Source organism: Dysidea avara, chromosome 9, assembly GCF_963678975.1.
Source record: "Dysidea avara chromosome 9, odDysAvar1.4, whole genome shotgun sequence".
NCBI classification, from domain to species: domain Eukaryota; kingdom Metazoa; phylum Porifera; class Demospongiae; order Dictyoceratida; family Dysideidae; genus Dysidea; species Dysidea avara.
Genome location: NC_089280.1, coordinates 16415914 through 16438094, shown reverse-complemented (window position 1 = coordinate 16438094; position 22181 = coordinate 16415914). Strand labels below are relative to the sequence as shown.

General features: G+C 37.0%; 1 protein-coding gene across 1 annotated transcript; it reads left to right on the top strand.

Annotated features, from left to right (window-relative positions):
• The first annotated feature begins 221 nt into the window (after positions 1-221).
• On the top strand, positions 222-19011 carry LOC136266019 (uncharacterized). The gene is made up of 9 exons (XM_066060974.1): positions 222-243; positions 295-1105; positions 5107-5227; positions 16303-16437; positions 16492-16819; positions 16877-17073; positions 18136-18264; positions 18583-18648; positions 18705-19011. The coding sequence occupies exons 1-9, from the start codon at positions 237-239 to the stop codon at positions 18840-18842; spliced, it is 1932 nt and encodes a 643-aa protein (XP_065917046.1). The 5' UTR covers positions 222-236; the 3' UTR covers positions 18843-19011.
• Positions 19012-22181: the final 3170 nt, after the last annotated feature.

Genomic DNA, 22181 nt, shown 5'->3' with positions numbered 1-22181 from the left:
AACGTGGAGTAATCAACTCGGGTGCTCATCTTCGAGCGGCCTAGTGTCCAACCCACAGCTAGCTAATGACGATCTGTAAGTTCTCGATGGGTCGAAGCACCAACCCTGCGGCACACTCCTACTGCAATGGTCTTGTAGTCATCTGCTGCGTTAGTCAGATTGGAATGTTTTTCTTGTTTGTACAAAGCGCCGGTAGACGCATACTATTTCCACCATGGCCTCAAATAACCAACGGCATGGCCGGTATGTGTGGACATTTATGATGTGCCGTAATGCATGTGCTTAATTAATTAGATCTTCGAAAAAACTGGTGCACCCATCGAGAGCCTGTTGTTGAATCGTCATTAGCACCTGCACTCAATGCCGCAGATTCGACCGAGGATTCGACCCATGCCTTTGGAGAATACTCTATTGAGGTCTCAAAGAGTCAACATCTGACCAGTCTGGTAATCGGTACATCTCAACTTGGCCGTTATCATTCTGAAGTGACTGATACTACACGTGGGGACAGACCACCAAAACCAAAAGTAAACCAACAATTCCTGTCAAGTTTTGATAGTATGAATGATGAGTGTGCAGTTGGGTCCTCAGGACACATTGCAGGCAATGTTGCTGATTACAGTAGTAATTCTTATCGGTCATCAATCGCTATACCAACGCCAGCCATATCTGAACCTTACCGAAAAGACTTACAACGTGCTAATTTTAATGGTGGTGATAATCAGCCAGATGGCAAGCTGCTTAATGAGTTATCACTAGAAAAGAGCTTGAAGCCTACTGCCAGTACCAATGGAGGTGGTTGGGATTATTGTGGAACTCCTGTTAACTCTGCTGTGCGAAAGTCTTGGGTAGCTGCTGCTAAAGGTACAAAAGTACCAAAATTACACAGTAATCAAGAGCCGTGTGGCAATCCTGTTGTAGAAAAGGTTGCAGTTGGTTTCAACAAACCATCGTATCCTGTGTTGATTGGGAACAATGTTGTGGTGTGTAATACAAAGCTATTTGCATCTCTGCCACTGCATGACAAATACATGGTCAAGGAGAGAGTACACGGCATATCTGGAGTCAGAGCTAAGCTGGTGTTAAAGTCAAGTTTAATAGAGAAGTAAGTAGCTGCTGCAATTTATAACTGCATGCAATCTAGTGTCAAGGTGTTTTCCCTTGGATTACCCCAACTATACAACTGCATGTGGTCACAACACTGCATGTGGTTATAACACCTTTATTATGATGTAATGGGATTATTCTAGGGAATCCATTGCTATACATTAACCTGTGAAATGTTATAGTGTACATATACAGTGTTTTCTGATTCTTGGTTGTGTTTGCAAGCTGTTCTTGTATTCAGCTTTTGTTTATATAACACTAAAAGTTTGTCATGCACAAAAAGTAGCTATAAATATTTTAGAGTTTATGTGAAGTCTAGGATTGCTCACTGCAGCTGCCCTCACACACACACACACACACACACACACACACACACACACACACACACACACACACACACACACACACACACACACACACACACACACACACACACACACACACACACACACACACACACACACACACACACATGCACACGCACACGCACGCACACACAGACGCGCGCACAGCACACACACACTGTCATATATAGCCATTAGACAAAAAGGTTTTCAATTATCCGAGTATTTAGTAACTGATGTGATGATTAATTAACTGGTTCATCACTAACCACTGCACTATACAGAATGTAATTACCAACAGTTTAGGTTTGTGCATGTCATGCATATTAGAATGTGCAATTGCTCAGCACATGTTTTACAGAATGGTATACTGATACTAGTTGAGGACAATAGTAATTGATAGAACATCTTTTGTGCATAAAGGTAAAAAGTCAGCAAATATATTATTCCACCACTGTGTGGGCACATACATGTGGTTTTTGGAATGATTTGCTGACACTTATTTCCTTGTGTTTAATGGAATGTGTGCCAGGACACACATTTAATATTTATATGTGTCCTGACCATATTATGTTGCAACACCAGTAGGTAGTGGACTAGTTATTATTGTATCCATTGGTGATTGCTGAGTCAGATATCAGATAGCATATGAGGCATTTTCATTACACATCCATATGATGTTGTGATCAAGTTATCGCAGTAAGAAATTTTTGTTGCCAGATTATCAAAAATATTACGGACACTGCTTTAAAGAAGCAGTGTTCACTTTGAGCTCAAAGCAGTGTTTGCATTGAGCTAAATTAATTGTCAATTTTGTACCAACGATATTACATACGTACGTAGAGTACAGTTGTATTATACACAAAGCAGTAGTACTGTATATTAGGGACAATTGAGGTTTGTACTTTCTTGCAAAAAAAATATTGACCAGAAACCAGCCTCATAATACCATGACAGTGCCTTGGAAGTATCAATATAATCAAGCCCAAAAGTGCATTCGGTGTGATCTGCAATAGGTTGCTACGAAGTCAAAAAACCCATTTAGTGGAATGTTTGACTAACTTACTTACCGATGCACGTACTTGCTCAATGCCCTCAGACAAGCATAACTCAAAGGATAGGTGCTTGATTTTATCACTGTTAAACGTTGCTACAGCCCAACAGGTGTACCTTTGTTTTCCTTTGTGAAACATTTTTCTCTGGTGTCAATTTGCAGTAGCATGTATTGGCTTCCCATCAGAAATTGTCTGTATTTTCCTTAGTGGCTGGACTGATTGCAGAGGCACTTCTCATACTGTTCTTTGTTTGTAACGCTGTGTAGCAGGCAGAGCATAGCTGAAAATGTAGCATAATGACCACACTTCGCTATTTCAGTAATTGATAGTTGGGGTATTGCTATCTTGACAGACAAGTGTTCAAAGTAAGGTCATTTAGTATAGCGGCACAGCCCAAAAATTGTGCACTTTTTCATAAAGCCATGAAACTTTCCACATAAATAGTAGTCCTCAATACATGTAATTTTTAGATATAGTGCCATTGCTGATTTGACCTTTTAGTGACCTTTACTGCCATTTTTGTACAGATAATTGATCATTTGTGACCCAATTTTGGAAACCATCCCTTTTGGCACATTGGTCAATTTTCTCTTTTGTGGCTAAAATGAAGCACTGGGTGTTTATTTATCTTGTGTCAAAATTTCAGCTTGATATCTTGAAGGGTTCCAGAGATATGGTCAATTTACTGTCTAATACATTACAAAGTAACTTTTCATCTTAATGCATTGAATTCTGTGAGTGATTAAGCGTGACAAATTGTGACAAATCACTTAGTTTACAAATAATTCCATTCCTACTCTCTAAAAATATTCTAAAGAGACTTCTGATTGTTAAATAAAGTGTTCCTGGTCCTATTCTTCAATTAAATTCCATGTATCATTGCCTAAGACTTAGTTTTAACCATTCTAACACCTGAACAAATCACCCCATTTGTAAGTTAATTGATGTCCCACGCATGGTGAAATCACTACATGGTTTGATAAAATCATCCGTATCTCCTAGTAGAAAGAAGCTGTGGGTGTGAAATTTCACAGGAAGAAGGCTTTATCCTAATGTGTAAAAAAATTAATTAAAAAAAATATTGCTGAAATTTTCAATTGAGTTTTCTTGAAAATTTTGCATGTGCCCAAAAGGATGCTTTTCCAAAATTGGGTCACATTTTTGTCTTTAACTCCCTGAGGCAGTAATTAACTTGTTAAAACATGGTACCAAACAAAAGATCTTGCTGATAGAAACAACTTGGTTTTATTTGAAGTCAATAGGTGATTTCATTCTTAAGTTATGAGTATTTTTATTAGCTGCAAAATTTGATAAATTTATGCATAATTATCTGCCCACAGGTAATTCACACCTCGAGGGCAGGTAAATTTATCAAATTTTGCAGCTAGTAAAAATGATCACAACTTTGTAATGAAATCACCTATTGTCTTCAAATAAAAACCAAGTTGTTTCTATCAGCAAGATCTTTTGTTTGGTACCATGTTTTAACAAGTTAATTACTGCCTCAGGGATTTAAAGACAAAAATGATCAATTTTCTGTACAAAAATGGTCGTAAAGGTCACCAAAGGTAAACTCAGCAATGGCACTATATCTAAAATTACATGTCATGAGGAGTACTATTTATGTAAAAAGTTTCATGGTTTTATAAAAAAGTGCACAATATTTCCAATTTTGGGGGCTATGCCGCTATACTAATTATAAAACTCTACAATGAGATGACTAGAGTGGTTTACATGTAATGAAATAAAATGTAGTACTTGTGATATATATGAGACATTCCACAAAGTATGTATCCTCTTAGATCTTAGAGTGCTTATCTAACAAACTGGTAGGACTGATAGATTAATTATATATTACCTTAATCAAGAGATTGGTTTGGGCAAGTCTCCTATGAGCTGTATGCAAAATTAGTATATATGTACAGGAGCCCATAAGCATGCCTTGTAGCCCTGGTATCTAACTTCCTGTACATATGTTCCATGCAACTCAATTAACACAACAAAACCAAATCCATACTGTATAGGCGTAATGTTGGAAGCCAGTGGTGACTTGCCACAGCAAAACTGATTGTTTTATGTGTTTGCTCCTTTTCTAATATCTGCAATTTATAATACCAAGAGTTCATAATGTATGTATTATGAACTCTTGATAATATCCATTTTACAGTACTGCTTTAAAGCCTAATGTATAAGTGGGTTTGTATGGTTTATAGTTATAGGGCACTTCAAACATTGTACATTGTCTAATGATGTGTAGCCACTGGCACCTGTTCTATTGTGCAAGTTACATGCATCAGTGCTGCTAGCAAGAAACATGGCTGGGTGACTTCAAATGGAATGCAGATAGACAGCTAATCAGTTTTACAAATGTGTTCTTTATATTCTGAGAACTAATTCAAAGAAAATTTCTTCAGGCTTCCTACTAATATTGTTTGGAGTTTCCCCTTAACATTTACCAAGATGATTTACTGAGTTGACAAGACAAATGCATCATGTTTGCTCTGGCCAGTTTATTCCTTGTACATTAGTATAGTAAATATACACATATTGTACTCGGTCTCACATGTGTTTCTGTTACTTATGTGTTATGCACATTTTAGCCAACAAGAGGAAGAACAACCTTTACAAGATTATGATGATGATGGACTACAGGCTGATGGAGCTGGTGAAAGGTCTCATTATCGTGAAAATTGTAGAAGTCCTGGTTGTATTATATTTTCAGTGAGTGTAACCTTATGTATGTATGTATGTATGTATTCATGCATGCGTGTATGTATGTAAGCACCCTCGCTATTCAGACACTCCCTACTCGTTGACACTACACCTTTGTTAGTCAGACACTCCCTACTCAAATGGCGTATGATTGCATAGAGTAACACATATATTTCAATAATTATTCATTTATGTTGCCATTAATGGTTGCTCTATTTAGTCCAGTTCAGCTAGTGAAAACAAAGAAAAATGGCTAATGTTAGATAGCACTAGCCCAGTGGATCCCAAAGGTGTGGCAGCACGCTTTGTGTCACGGCTTTCAAAAGTGAGCTGGAGTAGTATTTCTGAAATTCTGTAAATTTTGTATAAATTTTCTTTGTGAAACTTCCGTTGGAGAATTTTAAGTTAGTATTAGTTCTAGTATTCCTTGTTAGAAACAATAATAGTTTGTATTAGCTCTAGTATCCATTACTGAAACAATGTTAGTTAGTATCAATTTAGTAAGTACTAGTTATAGTACAGTACTGATGCTAATTGTCATACTTATTCATTGCTTTTACAAAAAAATGATCACTAACTAGGTGTGCAGAATTATCATCCTATACCACTTTGGGAAGTAGAACCTAATCAAAGATTATTAAAAAAACATCCTACCTGAACAATATACTTTTGTTTCTACGTAAGAAGACCTCTCTAAGTTTTGTCTGTCATGTGGTTTTGTTTCCCCCTTGTCACCTCTCCACCAGAAGAAAATATTCTTTCCACCAGAGCGGTGGTTGCTAAAATGGCACATTCGAGCTAGTAATGGAAATTTGCCTTTGTTCTTACAAAAGCTATATCATCTTACATGTTAATATGTGCTTCAAAGTCAGGCTTTAATGTGCTAGATAGTCAGTTTACCAATCAGGTTCCTACTAAATCTCAAACAACAGTTGCAGTACTAAAAGTTTTAGTTTAGTTCTAGTTTTGGTACTATAAAGCTATTCGTTTTAATTTTGTTCTTGTTCAAAACTTAAAAACAACACTTTTCTAGTATAGTTCCAGTTTTTTAAATAGATTGTATTGGAATTATAGTTTAGTTTTAGTTCCAAGAACTAAAAAGAAAAGGCTGTACTAAAACTAATTTTAGTTCTAGTATACTAGAAAAACACTAATTCAACAAGCAAAGTTGCACTGTGGTCCACAGAAGTTCAAAATGTTTTGCAAAGCTTAGTTTGTAAACATTTGTTCAATTGTGCCTTTTTTGGGAATTTTTCAGTGGAAAGATATGGAGAAATTTTAGCCTTTTTAAAAGGACAAAATCTATATGTTAGAGAGTTAAAGCACCAAAAATATTTCAAAATCTTTTTGTTCAAATGTCTGACATAATATTTACGGCCAATCAAAATTTACACAATACGTTTCCTATGGGAAGCCATATAAGTATAGTGTCCATTACAGCACTTTCCCAAACTTGTAATGGAGCCAAACTGTACATGTCTGTTGTTGACACCTTTGTTGTTACCGCTAATCATCTGGTTGGCTGAAATGTTAACTCTGTTGAGAAAAAAGATCCACTTTTAATTTTTAGCTGTTTTTCAGGATTCAGCTCAACTTGTACATACCAGGGGCGGATCTAGGATTTCAAAAGGGGGGTGCTAACATGAATGGTTGGTTGGCTAAGAAAAGCGACAACTGGTTAATACAACTAGCTATAGTGTGCAAAGCACATTCGGCATGCAGAGCATGCTCTATCTAGGGGGGTCCCCCACAGAAAAAGTTTGCAAATTTAGCCTATTCAGTATTAAATTTGGTAATATGTTTGACTGAAAAACGATGCCACTTTGTTTAAGTGATTCACAATGCTAAAGCATCGTGAGTCACCTAAGTGTAATAATGATGAAATGACACGATTATTCCAGAAAGTTGTAATATACTAGCTGTCATATAAGTGCACAGCCAGTAACTAAAAATCTATTCTTTACATAAAGAACAGAAAGGGGATGGATATGAATATTTGCTATACATGATCCATTAATTTTATGTTTGAAATACATTAATTTAATGGTACATAAAATTTAACAATTTTAGCATTTTGGTTTTTTTGCTAATTGATTACATCAATTCATGATTTAATAAAATTTATATTGTAAATTGTAAATTCATCAATTACAAGATCATTTAGTGTATTGCTGCCTGACTTAAGGTATAGCTAGTGTACTTTACAGTCTCATGGTTCAAACTATGACGTTCAAATAGTAACAATGAAGAGAGGGCTTGAGAAGGCAATATACACATACCATGCAGTGTGTAGAGTACACATACGTAGAATTTTCTGGCTAGGGGGCCAGGGTCGGAGTAATGCTTCCTCTGGAAATTTTTGGAACATAGCTATCACAAGATTGAATCTGGAAGCTATTTTTAACCAAATACTCTATTGTACTGAAAGACTGTGGGTACAAGATGGATGAGTGCAATGGTAAGCAATTTTAGAAAAAACAGAACAAGCTAGCTATACTTTTAAATGCTATTTGATTATAAGGCAATACATAATAATGGATTGTCAAAGACAGTATGCAAGATTGGATCTTAAAGTCATTGTAGAGATTAAAAATGAACACAAAATAACTTCAACTTTGTAGTATAGCCACAGACTGTTCTGTTGCTATTTAAATCTGACTTTTTAGAACTATGGCCCCATCACCATATTATTTTTTTATAACCAGAGTACAAGGTCACTTACATATGCAACTAGTCTTTGGCCACAACTAACCCCCTTATAATGTGACAGCATAAATGCTGCAGTATCATTTGAGCTTATAAAGTTGAGCTTCAAGGGGTTTGGGAGTGCAAACCCTGTATGACATTAAATTTTATTAGCTTCAATTGATGCTAAATTCAGATAAATGCAACATGGAACTTTGGTACTGATAAAGCAAAAACAAACAGTTCTCAGATGCTACAGCCTTGTTAACTGTATACATGCTAAAAAGTTAACTGTTTTACTTAAGCATGTCAACCCAAGCATCAAGTTTGTAGCAACAACTGAAAATACCCACTATAATATTAAACCATTTGACAGAAGTTGTTCTCAGAAAGTGATTAGTATATGGCAGGATGTTTGGAGCAATGATAAGATAGCAGTGCACAGGTCAAGAAAACACACTGACAACTTCTTGAAAAAATATTATGATGGATGCTCTATTAGAGTAGTTGACTGTTCTATTAGAGTATTTCAATTTTTAGCAGCTTTTAGGTTAAGTCTCACACCAAAAGTATAATTTGAACCCCTCTCAGTAATTCAAAGAAAAGATTAGCAATTCTCCCTTCTCTTTCCATCTTTTCATTGTCATGCATATGTATAAGATGCAAATGATTTATACTGCAACTTCTAGAAGCTTCCTAGCTTACACATGGTAAAATTTTGGAAGGGGGGTGCTTCAGCACCCCAGGCACCCCCCTAAATCCACCCTTGTCATACTATAGGAATATGCTAGCATTTAAATGAAGCTTCTAGCTGCTGTCGTTTGTCATTTACAGCACATTTAGTGCAAATGTGTAGACAAAAATTCACTTGAATTCTTTCTGTAAACCGCATGCAAACCGTAAGTAAACACCTATTCCATTCAACTTAAGCATGCCTTTATAAACAACTTTTAAAGGCTCTGTGACTCCAAGTGACATTTAGTCCATGTGGAAGATCGTGTAGCTTGAGACTGGCAGGGTGTGAGTTTTAATCCCAGTTGTATTGCTTTTTTTCTTTCTTTTTCCAAGCCTTTTGGTTATAGTCCGGCAGCCAAATCCACTTTTTTTTGTCACAACCTTGTTTTGGTGTCCATAGTAGTTTTTTTTTGTGAATTTAGCTTCTCAAGACCATTTATTTAAAGAAATTTCTTGCTGGACCTCCATCAGCATTGAGTATTTTGCATAGTTGCAAAATATGATTAAACTGAATTATGTATATTAGCTAATCCTATTTTAAGTGTTTAGCTGTTAAATTTGTTTAACTTAATTATCTATCTTAATTATCAATTTTTTGGTACTTCCTGATGATGTCATCACTTAAATTTGGCCATACCCACTTGATTTGAAGGTCCCTATCAGTAAGCTGAGCCAAGCATGCTTGACTAATAAATCGGTTGGTGAATGATATACAATCAAAGCTTAGCCCAAGTAAGTTGAATATTATGTATGTGGTTGTATTTTTGGTTGCTACAAACAGAAGACATCATGTTCTATTTAAAGCACATTAAATATCATGTGGCTTAGTTTATAAGACAAATGAGCCAGCATGGCTTGCGATCTTGTACAAACAGTATACTTGCGCATGGCAACTTATTGTTGAAATATCTTGTTTTAGATAAAAGTTGCCATGGAGGGGAGTGCTATTTTGATTGGAAATTTAAATGTAATGATTCCCTACGAAGTAAAGGATTCATTAACATTAAGGCCAAGCAAATTCAGAACATTATTAGGTGTTGTCAGCTATACCAGGATAACATTCATGAAAAACTGCAGCCACAGTTTGATAGCAATTTAGGTCTCATCCTTCAAGCTCACAAGGTATGCATAGAAAAGTACCTTCATCCTAAGGAAGTTCAAAAAGCTGTGAAACACCATACTGGTGATGCAGATGTGAGTATACCTGCCCCCAAAAGAACAAAACGGTCTGAGGTCCCCAAATTTAACTTTCAGCAGCACTGTAATTGCTGTGGAGAAGAATGTCTAGTTTAAAAAGGATCCAAAAAATCCTTCAAGATGGAGGCCAGCTTATATTTGCGCACAATTTGTAAGAATGGGACATAAACAGTCAGGGTGTGTGGAGCTGTTAGTGATTTACATGCTGCTGATGCACGCTATCACAAAAGCTGTCGTGCGACTTTTATGTCTCCAAATTCCACAAGTGCTGCTCTAAGGGTGGAACAGGAGGGCCATGAAGATAAATCATTGCAGGTCGTCATAAGTGTATTAAATGAAGACCAGTCAAAAATCTGGAATTCAGCTGAAGTGCACACTTTGTATGTAGATAATGGAGGAAGTGACCTATCTCGTCGTTTGCTTGTAACTAGACTTTTGGAGTATATACTTTGGTGATAACCTTGTAGCACTATCTTATCCAGGAATAGCTACTATTTTGGCATTTCGAAGTGGTGCAGCCAAGGCTCTACATATCATTCCAGATGAAGATGATGGTGACATAGATATTGCAGTTGCCAAGTTGAAGAAAAAGATCTGTCAAGAAGTGAACTGCATTAGTGTTGATAAAAACAGCTATAAAGCACATCTTGATTATAACGATACATCAGAACTTGTTAGTAACACTCTACTTTCCAGTTTGTCGCCAAAATTAGACCACACTCTACCAGCTATGTTCATAGGAACATCATGACATCTGTATTAAAAAACCATCCAACTCAACTGCAGATCAGCCTGTCTGTACTTTTGTGGGACTCCAAGGAATTGGTGAAGACGATGAATGATTTTGGAGTGACTTGTACTTATGATGAGCTATTGCATTTCAAAAAGTCTGCAGCTGTAGCAACAGCTATAAGTTTTGAATTAACAGCCATTTCCAAAATTGAGGATGGTCTTGTTCAAGTTGTGGTGGATAATTTTGATGCAGAAATAGCATCCCAGAATGGTAAATTGTCAACTCATTCGTTAGCTGTTCTATTAACCCAGCCTAGTGCTAGCTCAACATATCAGGAGCACAGCATACCATGGCTCATGGGAGATGTCGAAAAAATTTGGTTATCAGCTTGATATCATCAGGTACAATGGACCCAAGAAACCAAAGTTTCCGCCTCAGTTTCTGAAGAAGCAAGTGCCACCACTGAAAATACTAGCCCACAAGTTCTGTCACAGCAGAGAGCTTGGGAGCATGACTTCACTTTTCTGAAAGATGTGGTTGTGAGTAATAACTGTCCAGAGTTCAATGCGTATGATACTCGCTTGTGTCGTGAACAAGGAAGATCTCCTGAGCCAAAGACTAAAGCAGTTTATCTGCCATTGATTGATATGCCACCAGTTCATCCTGATACTATCATGACTTCTATGAGCAAAGCACAGCAATTGATGGAAAAAATTGGACAACATCTTACTGTGTTCACAGCTGATCAACAACTTTACAGAATTGGAGTGGATGTTCTGTGGGCACATCCAGATCTATTTCCAAATCTGATCCTAAGGTTGGGTGGAATGCATATGTTAATGAGGTTTGTGGGTGCTATTGGAACATTGATGACTGAGACTGGCCTGTCAGAAATTTTGAAGTCTGTTTTTGGAGGTGTCAAAAAAATGCTAACAGGAAAGAAGTTTCCGATGAACATGAGAGCTATGCGCATGGTTGCTGAGAAGCTGCTTAGAGATGTTATTGGTAAAAGTCAGCTGAAGGGCCATCATGATTTTATTAATGTACTTGAAGACTTGGCATCCAAAAGTCGCACTTCAAAAATGTGGGTTGATGTGTTCATAAAACCAGTCCTTATAATGATATTGTATGTAAGGGCAGAACAAGAAGGTGATTGGCCTCTTCGCCTGCAGGCAGTGAAACTCATGATGCCATACTTCTTTGCATCTAGGCACGTAAACTATTCCAGATATGGCCTATATTATCTGAGGGGCATGGAGGACTTGTCAACTAACATACTAGAACACTTCATGAAGGGTGCTCATGTAATGCAACATGTACCAGGATTATGGAATGGTCTGTGGAGTGACAAGTTTATTGAAACAACTTTTATGCGGCATGGGCATGGGAAATCTAGCATAATTGGCATCACACTGAAACCAGAAACTCTAAAAACATGGGCACTTAGTCTGCATGTATGTGGCCAACTACTTAAAGATCTATCAATTTTGAGAGAGAGTGAAAGACCAAATTTCATTCAAAGAGCTCACAAAGAAGAAGCCCAAAGAAGAATTTCTGCTGACCAGGCTGACATGGAGGGTCTTTGAAAGATGTTGGAGATGTGTATCAATCCACTGGACCCAGAACAGCACCCACAGACCGTCATCAATGTGGTGAATGGAATGATTGGTCCATCTTCTGTGAATGTTGATGAAGCAATTGATATTGGAACATGACAAATGGAGGAGTTTGAAAGAAAACTGCCTGATGGTTTTTATGACAGTACCCCAATGAAAGTTGAAACAATGGCAATGACAAAGAAGTCAGTCAAGGTGGCAGACAGCAAGGTGTACACAATACAGAGCTGATTTACTCCAGAGTGATGGGACTTCAGGCCAGTTCATGAGATATTAACATCATTGAAGTTATATCATGTGAGCTGTCACCTGTACCAACTGCACTATTCAATGACTCTAGAGAGATGCAAATTTCTAAGTCGAAGTCAGAGTTGAAAAACCTGACAAAGGCGGAAGTTTCAACTAGACATCCAACACCAGAAGCAACCTGTACTGTAATTGATGGTTGTGCACTCCTCTGGATTCTTCAGTGGCCATCGTCCACCTCTACACAAAAGCCAATAGTAATGGATTTTGTGAAGAAGTTCAAGCATCATATCCAGGAAAAGCTGAAGGCTGGTGACATATATTTAGTCTTTGACAGATATGAAAATTTCAATACAAAGTCTTCAACCAGAACATCCAGAATGGCAGAAGGATGTAAAGTATTTCAGCTAAGACTCACATCACCTTTGCCCTCTCAAAAAGTGACTCTGGCAATCATACAAAACAAAAAGCAATTGATAGATATCATATGCAAAGATCTTCAGTATGATACATATTTTCAGAAGAATACAGAAAAACACAAGTTCATGATAACTGGCCAAGAGAAGGGTCCCATTGAAATCAGGTGTGGTGTGGTCATACAAAGTCATGATATTGCAACTACTCATGAAGAAGCTGATAATATCATTGATCAGCAAGCCATACAGGTTGCAGTCAATGAGCAGAAGCATCTGACTATTCTTGCAGATGATACAGATGTGTATACCCCCCTACTTCATCATTACTTGCAACAAGGCTTACAATCACCAATGGTGATGGCATCACCTATTAAAGAAAAAGAGAAAGGTAATTGATATATGAGCTACTATGGAGAAACATCACAATATAATTCCATCATTATTGGCTTGTCATGCTCTGTCTGGCTGTGACACTGTGGCAGCATGCGCTATGGAGTAGGGAAAGGAAGAATGTTGAAAGTGCTGAGAAAAAATGTTGTGTCTGTGGACATGATTGGCAACATTCAAGCAGATTGGTCTGATGTGATGGCACAAGCAACAAAATTCACAGCTGAATGTTATAGACAGCCAATGGCTACATCCATGTCAAAAGCAAAAGTTAGTGTGTGGACTGCTCAAATTGGGAAGCTTGGAGTAACATGTGTTCCCAAGCTTGCCTCGCTGCCACCAACTACCGAAGCATTTACTGAGAATGTCAGGAGAGCTCATTTGCAAACCTTTCTTTGGAAGAATGCACTGCAACTTGATCCTCAGAAGTTGGAGCCCACGGACTATGGGTGGATGAAAGAACAGAGTACAAAGTCATTGCAGCCAACTACAGTACCGTCAGACATTTTCCTAGCTCCTAGTAAGATCTTGCAGATGATCAGGTGTACCTGCTCGAGCGAAACCCCATTCAAGATGTGGATGTAACCGTGCGAAACTAGTATGCACAATGTTCTGTGCTTGCCAGACTTTAACTGCATGCTACAATGAACAAACAATAACACAACAGTGATAGCATTGCCATTTTGTGTGAATAAATGCTTATAATTCACTTTTTAAAGACTATTTCATTGCAATTGCTTCAATTAATGGCATCCATTTTGTTATCTAAAATTGCTCAATACTGACAGATGTCCAGTAAACTTCCCTTGATATTAGTGGCCTGAACAAACATCCACCAAAAAACCTACTATGGACATCACAACAAGGTTATGTCTACCGGCTGTCGGGCTATTACAACTTTTCCTTTCTTCAACAACCTTTTTTGCTACTCTGCAGTGAAACCTGTGTATTAGGGACTAACCAAAATGTCCTGATTATCAAGGTTACCTCACTTTTCAGGTCAGTTTACATGCTAAGGGATACTTTAGGACCATTGCCAAGTGTCCAGATTATGCAGGTGTCCTGATTAACAGGTTCCACTGTATTGGTTGATAGTAGCTGCACAAAAGTGATGAAAATAGGTGATAATAGTAAGTAGTAGCTTACTTAAAATATCATACAGTATAGTGGTGCTGTAAATGTAGGGATCATGGAGGTTGTAGAGGCGATGACAATAGATATAGGTTGTAGTGTAGTAAAGGAAACATTAGGGAGTGTAGTATTGTTAACATACAAAGCTCAGCCTTCACCGTAGGCATATATTGCATCCTACATTATGTAGTTTCCTTTTGTTGTCAGTAAGTTAAATGTAATATGTGCATGGCCTACATGACAGGTACTATATTAACACCACATAGTATAGTTTGCTCTTGTGTAGTAGAAATAATATTATAGGTATGCACGGTAGTACAATATTACAGTTGTCTTTGCTTATGTAGCTACGTACACACAGCTCTGCTGCTCTTACCATTCCAGTGTACTTGTAGGATGGCCTCATGTTCTTTAAAAAGTGTTATTCATTATATATGCAACAATGAATTTTAATGCATGGTTTCCATTACATTACATGTGCCCAACATATAATATGCAATATGGCAACTTCTGCATTGTAGGGCAGGTACCAATAAATTAATGTCTTTTGTGGTCAATATATTATCAAAATTAATGATGCTACATGTATAGCCTGCATAGTAGGACAGGATACTACTAGAACAATCCACAGGAATGTTCACACCTGTGTGTTATAAGCATACACATTACTACAGTAGTTTTAGCTTAGTTACTGCAGTTCTGGAGGTTTAGGAGTACCTGCATGCTTCCCATCATTTTGGAATACTTTGCAAGATGGTGGTATATTACATGCATGCTGCAGGGCATGAATGGCACTGATGTTTAATGCTTGGTTGTTCTTACAATGTGGTACCTGCATGTAGAGAGCAGGTACCAATGTTAGTAACTTATAACTCTATCATCCTATGATGGACTTTTAAAAACTATGATATCCTCAGGGTTACTATAAAGATTATTTTCATTAATTTCAACCACAATTGCTAGCTGGGTTCTTTCTACACTTTCCTTGTACACCAAGTGTTGAATACTTGGTTGAATAACATGAAAAAACTGGTAAAGTATATGCATTTCAAATTACCATTCCACGTAAACGAACAATACTGAGATGCAATCATTGATATGCTGTTCGATATTCTTGGTTACTATTATACGTGTCCTCAGCAAAAACCCAGATAGTTTGCACAACTTCTGGATTTCTTTTTATTTTCTCAGCATTATCTAAAGCATTCAAGGAATGTATCACCTAAGTTTCAGCTTATTGTGGTCATTGTGGTGAGTAGTTTTGGAATTGTAGCGCTAGAGCAAGGAAATGAATTTGTACCGCAACTGTACTGAAATAAACCACAGACACTTACATTTGCATCTACAACTTCCGTTTGCAATAGTCTACAGCATTGGGAGTTAGCTTAAAATGTTCACCATGGATTGGCATATCAACAAAGGTATGGTTTTATCCTGTAGTGACTTGTGCATATGAGTTTGATGACAGTTTTATTGAAGAAATGGTGATCTGGTTTATGACTACCACATTGTAAACAAACGCACATGACACACATACCATTGGGGCTACAAAAATGAAGCAGACATTTTCAAAATCTCCAATAGCAGGCGAATAAGGTGGTGTATAGGTTTACATAATTGGCATCCCTTGATTAAAACTTGCACATATTTTTTCTTTGTAGCATGCATAATTTCACCAATATTTTTAAATTTCAAAGTGCAGCAAGCTAGGTAAGTTTTTGCTGACATGGTTGTATATACTCTTGCTAATACGTACATACATATGCATAAATATAAATACCTTGTAATAGCAGGTGTGTTTTGTGGAACAGAAATATTTTGTGAAGCACCATTCTAAACTCTGTAGGTAAACTAGTATGAAAAACTACTGCTATTATTATAGTCATTTTCTCATCATTATGATCAATATTACAATCAATTCATTAATGTTCCCTATAGTGTGATAAAATATTTCGTGGTGATTTCAAGTACCCCCTGCCAAGTGGAAAAGCTACAGATTGTAGAATAGGAAAGGGAGGAAATGGATTTGTATTTACAATGTATTATGAGAAGAAGCAATATGCAGTCAAAAAGGTGTTACATATATTGTACTTTCATTTTGTTATAATCTTGTTTTTACCTAAACAGACAGTTTATCGACCAAATGAAGTAAACGTTCACTCAGCATTGAAACATAAAAACATTCTGCCTCTTGTGGCAGTTCTGATGGGAGAGAAACATGAACGTCATTCAGGAAGGTTCTATTGCTTCCATTTTATGCCCAAAATGGATTACGACTTGCGTCAAATCTTATCTTCCAAAGATGTTGGGTGTCTGAAGCATCTTTATGCGCATTGTTCAAAACAACCTGACAAATTTACAAACACTTACAACAACATCAAACATATCCTAAAGGAAACCCTCAGTGCTTTAGGATATCTTCACTTGAATGGCTATGTGCATAGAGATGTAAAAGGTAATGATAACTAGCATTTTATCATGTGTGTTCATCTTATCATCACTATTTGTACAGCTAGCAACATTATGATTAGGATGAGATGCAAGTGTAATCCACTCTACTGCAATTGTAGTTCAAAATTTCAAGTCAAACTTGGAGACTTTGATTCTGCTGGTACTGTACCAGGACTTGGTATCAAGGAGCCTACTGATCAGATGATCAAGTTTGCCTCTGTGCTGCCACTAGGGACACCAGGATACCGAGCTCCCGAGGTAATTCATTATGAAAATGATACTACAAGTTGTAAAATTGTAGGGTAGTAGTTCATTTTAAATGTACTAGCTGATTCTGTGTACTTATTGAAGTGTGGAAATGTTAGATTGTCACTTGGCCACTGAGTGTATAGCTGCATGTAATCAATTGTGGTAGTTTATGACTGGCAATTTCACATTTATTTATACTTTCAAACTGTTTTATGGTATACTGTGTACATAGGTACGGTACTGCACAAATGTAATGAAATGGGATGAATGCTCACAAAGGAAATGGGTGCCACGCCCTTTAATTAATGAGTTTTTTAGTCACTTGCAATCGAGCGAGTGCGACGTTACGTTTGAGCAGTACCGTAGCTAGAGATGGAGAGATACAGATCAGTGTTCCTATTTAAAATTCCAATATACCGTATGGTAAAAAACTTTGGTGGCAAATTTGGCAAATAGCATTACAGTCGTCAAAGTTTTATTCGCCAATTATTTTTAGCAATCACAAGAGCAGATTAGCCATGTTGAAAGGATGGGTATTGAAGTATCGTGACAAGTATATCGTGGGTATTTCCAAGCGTTCCCTTCAATTGTCACGAGGTTCATTGTCCCACAAGAGTTCACAAAAATCCAAAAATTGCTCTCAAGAACCAGGAAACAATGCTTACACTTGTACGGTAGCTACTACTTGAATGCAATGTTGCTACGTGCGATTAAAAGACTTGCTTATTAAGGGGTGTGGCAGCTGTTTCCATCTTGAGTCGTCATCCCTCAATGTGAGGGATAAAGACTCGCAATCACAACAGCTGCCATGCCCCTTAATTGGTGAGTTGTTTAATCACTTATGTGTAGCAATGTTGCATTCGAGCAGTGCAGTACAGTACGTGGTAGCTAAAAAAATTTCAGGTGAAGCCCCATTCACCAAAGTTTTTTTTTGTCAATTTTGCAATAGTGCATGGGTTTTCGCCAAACTTTTTACCACCAAAGCTTTTTACTATACGGTAGATCACTTTAATGTACTGATTAGTAACATCATAATTATTATGACATCATGTTTGATTGTTTCCTGTACAGGTATCCATGCACATCACCCTATCAGGTCCTTATGAAACACTGTACACATTTGGAGTTGACATGTGGTCATTTGGATGTCTCTGTCTGAATATTTGCATTGGCAAGACTGCAGCTTTGAGACAGAGAGAGGTAACCAATAAAAGTGTTATAGTTATTTGGATTGGTTATATTTCTTTTTGCTTGAAGTTCTCAGCATACACAATGATATTTTTCTTAACTCAAATATATTGTCAGGTTCAAAATAGTTTACACCTTTATCAAGTGCTTAGCTTTCTTGCAGCACTAAGTGTTTGTGCTTGTACTTACTTAAGCCCTTTTGCAAGTGCTTGCATGAAGAAGTGCTTCAAGTAAGAGCTTGCCCCTGTCAGAGAATAATTCTGGTAATTATCAGATTTATAAAAATATATACTGTTGTCAGTTGACAATTAATGATTTGTTTCTGTTCAGGAGGCATCACTATTGTTAAGTACCACACATCAGTGTGCAAAGGAACTGTGGGAAAAAACCACTAAGGTATGGCTATAACCTATATAGCATGTATTATTATGTTTTTGTGTCATTGCATAAAGATTGGTGAACTGGAAACAACTCAACCATTTTCTAATGATGATGGATTGCTTAAATTAGTACGAATGTGCTTGCAAGTTAATAGTAAAGAAAGACCATCAGCATCTCAAGCTCAGCATTATCTTGTAGCTGCCAGATAGCACTGGCTTTGATCTTTCTGTTACTGAGGAGATATATTTTTGTATCTTAGTTTTCTACGGTAGGCAAACATTTGGTTGTGTTATGTATTGTGACGTTTGAGTAGCAAGTACACATACGTGTAAATAGCATTTATCACATTTTTTGTAGAACAACAAATATTATACAGATTACCATCTCCAAATGGAACTGCAGATCAATTAGTACTGTAAAACAGTGCAAGTCCTTGTTTGTGTAGTATTCATGAGTACAATGAGTTATAAAAAAAGTTTCTTGAGGTAACGGCTCAGCTAAATACAGGTAGCGAATAGAAGCCATACAGCCATATGGGTAATGAAAGAAATCCAATCCGTCTCAGGTGGTCAAAATCATACACATATAGGATTTAAAGTTAAAGCTTATTGAAAATCAATTTGCTCTAAAAGAGTAGTGAACTATGATAGGCTATTCTCCCCACTAAAGTTATTGCTACTACAAATATAAATTTTCTGACTAAATTACACACATGCACTTGTACACACTAATAAATTTTTTATGCCTTAAAACAATGATGGGTTTATCTAGCAAATAGATCCTCTACATGTGTACGTACCTATAAACTTGAAACTGCATTGGTTTTTGTCCATACTTGTTAACCTGTGTATCCAACTTGAGTTGTTTCTGTTAAAATAGAGATATTATCACTTAATATAAATCATCTCTCATAATTATACTCCTGCTGTAATTATATACATGTACACCTATTATCACACCTGTAAATACAATGTGCAGGATATGTGATCTACAGATCTCTTTTTAAGAAGTTATTCACAACAAATTAAGCAGTGGAACCTTACTGGAAAATACACTTGTGACACCTATTCATAAGAAATGTGCTAGAACCTTATAGTTTCCAACTATCATCCAGTCTGTCCTACATCTTTTTTGTCTGTATAGTTAAAGAGTCATTTATTTTAAAACTTAATTTCATTTGGATCGATTAGAAGATTTTCTTGGGAAAGGCTAGAAGACAACAAGTAGAGCTAAATGGACAGAAATAGAAATCTCATTCCATTCCTGTTATAAATGGGCTGAAATGGCTGCCCTTGGGGATCAGTGCTTTGTTGACAATGTTTGTTAATGATATACCCTCTTAAGCCCTACATTCATGTTCAATACTCTGATGATATGTACAAAGATTTTCAGTTTTGTAAGGAGCAATGAAGACTACAGAACACTTCAAAGTTGCTTTATGAATGGTTATAATCCGTTGGCAGTTGAAGTTTAACATTGCCAGCATTTACACTTTGGACCAGTAGCTACATCACTCATCCCATAAAGGGCTAATTGATATCATCTTTGACCATCAACTATAAGTTCTACACACATACCACAGATGTTGCTGCTAAAGCCAAGGCTTAGGCGGTCTTTTGGTCATCTATAGACTCAGATGTGCTAGCCAAGCTTTCTATATGCTAGAACATTGCATGTAATGTGGTATGGGGTCTTTTATTTATCCTTGACCAAAGGAAAAGTTCAGCAAAGGGCCACATGATTGATACCAACTATTCATGTCGTATACAGTGAGAGACTATCCATATTTCAACTACCAGCCCAGCATCTCTAGCCAACAGCAAGGCCTAGGCACCACAGAGCTGGGACTTGATCAGTTATGCACACTACTTAGTTCAAACTTCTCCACATCATATAATACCACTCCATTATAGCTACTACTAGACAGCGATTTTTTCAAGTTATTTAAGTTTTCACACATAGCTATAGATCTAGATCTAATTAGATAGGGTTTCCACTCACAATAGGAAGGTGCTTCATTTTGTTATTTCTGGAGATTTTCACACAGATTTATCTTTAACTAAACAAGTGCTAATTTGTTATTGGAATGTTTGCAGCAGTCGCTATCAGTACAATTTTAACATGTGTAAATATCAGAAAAGTAGTAGTCATGTGACCAAAAATCCCTTCATATAGGATTTCCACTGCAAAATAAGACAATGCCTCAGCCTTTTTCATTGTTTCTGATGATTTTCATGCAGGCTGGCCTTAAGATAAAATAAACAAGTGCTAATATATTATTAAACTGTCTATTACTTTCACTATCAGTGCAGTTTTAACTGTAAATACCCAAAAAGTGACCAACAATCCCATTACAGTTATAAAGGATGTGCTATAACACTACAAGATCAGGGGCGTAGCAAAGCAAAAAACTATAGGGGGGCCACTATTGGTAACTAAAGCAGTGGCGGAGGAGGGTGTAGCTACTTGTGGGTACATGCACAGTGCGCGAAGCGCATCCAAAGCATGCTCTCCTTCTAGGGGGGTCTGGGGGCATGCCCCCCCCCCCCCCCCCCCAAGGGAAATTTTGAAAAATAGGTGCTATGAAGTTGAATCTGGAGGCAATTTTAGCCAATAATCATAATCACAGTTATGTTAGATAAGTAATCTTATAGCAACCTTGTATAGCTACCATGTTAATGACGTGACAGGACTAATGACATGATCATCACAAAATACAATTAATAAGAGGCTGTTACTTGAACTAATTTCATGTTGCTATATATACCCCCCAGAAGTTATAAATTACTTGTAGCTATGCGGGATGAATTAATGAATTAACGTCTTCCCCCCTGAGTATTAGCTACATTCTGCGTTACTTCGCAGATCCGTAGTCTTCTGGGAAGTGGGATGCTCTGATTCAGCTTCCTCCATCAAAGGTTCATTATTAGGGAGCCAGGGCTAGAACAAACTACCCGCTCCACTAGAACCGCTCTGGAACTGCTAGAAGCTCCTTCACTATTTATTTATTTATTTATTTATTTATGATTACTGGGCAGTCAGCACAGCTGGTGTACCCAGGAAAAAAAAAGGGAATCACAGTATTAGGTACAATTATATACTAACTAATGTGGTGTTGATTGTTTGTAAAGTGTGATATCAAGTTAGTTGTAAACTCATCATAGTTTGTCATCTCTATAATAAATACAGGCAGTTCATTCCATTCTTTGATTGATCTTGAGTAAAATGATTGTTGATAAGATGTTGTTGATGGTGTGGGCAGGATAAAATGCAAGGGATGATAGTGTCTTGTTTGTCTCTCTACGGATAGATAACTGGACTCTTTGAAATAGGTCTACCACGACTACGAATTAATTGACAGAGTTTTCTGGTAGTGAGACTGAGACATAAGTTAACTCTCTGCAGCTGCACAGTTCTTTAATTATTTTCTAACACGAATTACACGTAAGGTGACGTAGCTTATTATCACTTTAAGCGCCTCTAATATTATTTCAAATAAACCAAGATCAAATTTTAATCGGTGAGAAAGGAACATAGGTTATCAGCGT